At 37.9% G+C, this 2,002-nt stretch overlaps 1 protein-coding gene across 1 annotated transcript; it reads left to right on the forward strand.

Annotated features, from left to right (window-relative positions):
• Positions 1 to 416: 416 nt before the first annotated feature.
• Positions 417 to 1,322, forward strand: LOC137946190 (uncharacterized). Its single transcript, XM_068792404.1, has 2 exons — positions 417 to 910; positions 1,082 to 1,322. The coding sequence occupies exons 1-2, from the start codon at positions 417 to 419 to the stop codon at positions 1,320 to 1,322; spliced, it is 735 nt and encodes a 244-aa protein (XP_068648505.1).
• The last annotated feature ends 680 nt before the right edge of the window (positions 1,323 to 2,002 follow it).

Raw genomic sequence — 2,002 nt, forward strand, 5'->3', positions numbered from 1 at the left:
CAAGCAGCGAAGGTTTGTGGGATTTGATCAGTAGTAGGGCATCCAACCGATATGTGCCCAACTATTCAAGAGGAGCCCACTAAGCAGGTGAATGCGGCGGGTGGTTTTCCTGGACTACCGCAAAGGAAGTATAATCCCTATTCGAATATAAGATGGGAAGGAGAGATCATCCCAAACTTAGTTATGGGATTCCACAAGTTAATCAACCCACGACTCAAAATCACCGAAGTTACCAGCAATATAAGCAGCCATATCCCCCTAGACAACAACCAGGCCAAACTTCCAATTCTGGTATGTCTTTAGAAGATATTGTTAAGTCTCTTGCCACTAATACTTTGCAATTTCAATAGGAGATGAAACAATTTCAACAAGAGGCAAGGGCCAGTATTCAAAGTTTGGACAATCAGATGGGCCAGATGGCAATCACAATTAGTCGGCTAGAGGACCAAAGTTCTGGGAAATTACACTCTCAAGCTGTAGTAAATCCAAGAGAAAATGCAAGTGAAATTTTTTTGAGAAGTGGTAATGAGGTTGAGATTCCGGCAAAGGCAACCCCTGTATCGTCAGAGCAAGAAAAGGAGAAATATGTCGTTGCAAACAGGAACGTTCCCAATGATGATGACATACCTAAGTGTAAGTTTCCACCTCCTTCTGATTATAAACCAGTTCCTCCTTTTCCTCAGGCTTTGGTAGATTCTAGAAAAGATAAGCAAATTAGAGATTTATATGAGACTTTCCGTAGATGTGAGGTACATATTCCACTTTTAGATGCTTTTAAACAAGTGCATTGTTATGCTAAATTCCTGAAAGAACTATGCGCAATTAAGAGAAAACAGAAAATTAAAGGATGTGATAAGGTGAGAGTAGGGGAGAATGTTTATGCAATTATTCAAAGAAAACTCCCTGCGAAGTGCAAAGATCCAGGTCTGTTTATTATCCCTTGTACGTTAGGTACCACCCGATTTGAGAAGGCCATGATAGATTTATGAGCTTCGATTAATGTCATGCCATATTCTATAGATGCTTCTTTGAAACTTGGACCTTTGAATAAAACTGGTGTTGTGATTTAATTGGTTGATAGATCTAATGCCTATACTAAGGGCGTAGATGAGGATGTTCTTGTGCATGTTAATGATTTGATTTTTCCTATTGATTTCTATGTGCTTGATATGGAAAATGGTGACCAAACTGCTCCTATTTTGTTAGGAAGACTATTCTTAAAGGCATCCAAGACTAAGATAGATGTTCATAGTGGTACACTTACCATGGAATTTGATGGCGAAATTGTTAAGTTGAACATTTATGATGAAATATCTTGGTGATGATAATCATGTTTATTCTATTGATGTGATTGATCCTTTCACACCGGAAATTTTGGAACTTGATAGCAAAGATTGTTGGAAGATAATCTCAAGCCCACACAACCAAGGAAGGCTCACAAGATGGGCCCAAGCCCATAAGAAGTACGACCCATAATGATTACCATGAGCTGGCATCCTTATCACATCAGTTGGAAGATCAAGAAGGACTCACAAAAGTATCTAATCTTATGGACACATCAAAGAAGAGTTTTTAGTTTGAGTTATGTTTATATTCTATCTATATTGAGTTAATTAATTATGTTAGGACTTATCTTTAAGTGTTAGAGTTTGGGTGTAATTGGGACAAGGGTAGTTTTATTGTAATTGGACTCTACTACCTTCCTTTATTATAAATAGAGGTTTATGTACTCTGCTTACAACAAGTTATTGATGTCAATGAAGTATTTCACTTTTCCATAAATTCAACATAGTATCAGAGCAGGTTCTGTGAGTTGACTTGGTCAACTCACGGAAGTAATGTGATCCTTTCTCTAAACCCTAAACCCTAAGTTTACGTTCATAGTTATTTTTTCAGTCCCTATACCCATAGTTTTCTTTGTGTTTTTTTACCTCTATAAGGAGTTTTTCTGTTAGGATCTGTCCTTGCCATGGATCTCGTCACCCTTCTCTCCTCTTTCCTC

Source organism: Aristolochia californica, unplaced genomic scaffold, assembly GCF_029961685.1.
Source record: "Aristolochia californica isolate CCGP_79_NKW_82.1479 unplaced genomic scaffold, dmAriCali1.0.hap1 SCAF_1, whole genome shotgun sequence".
NCBI classification, from domain to species: Eukaryota; Viridiplantae; Streptophyta; class Magnoliopsida; order Piperales; family Aristolochiaceae; genus Aristolochia; species Aristolochia californica.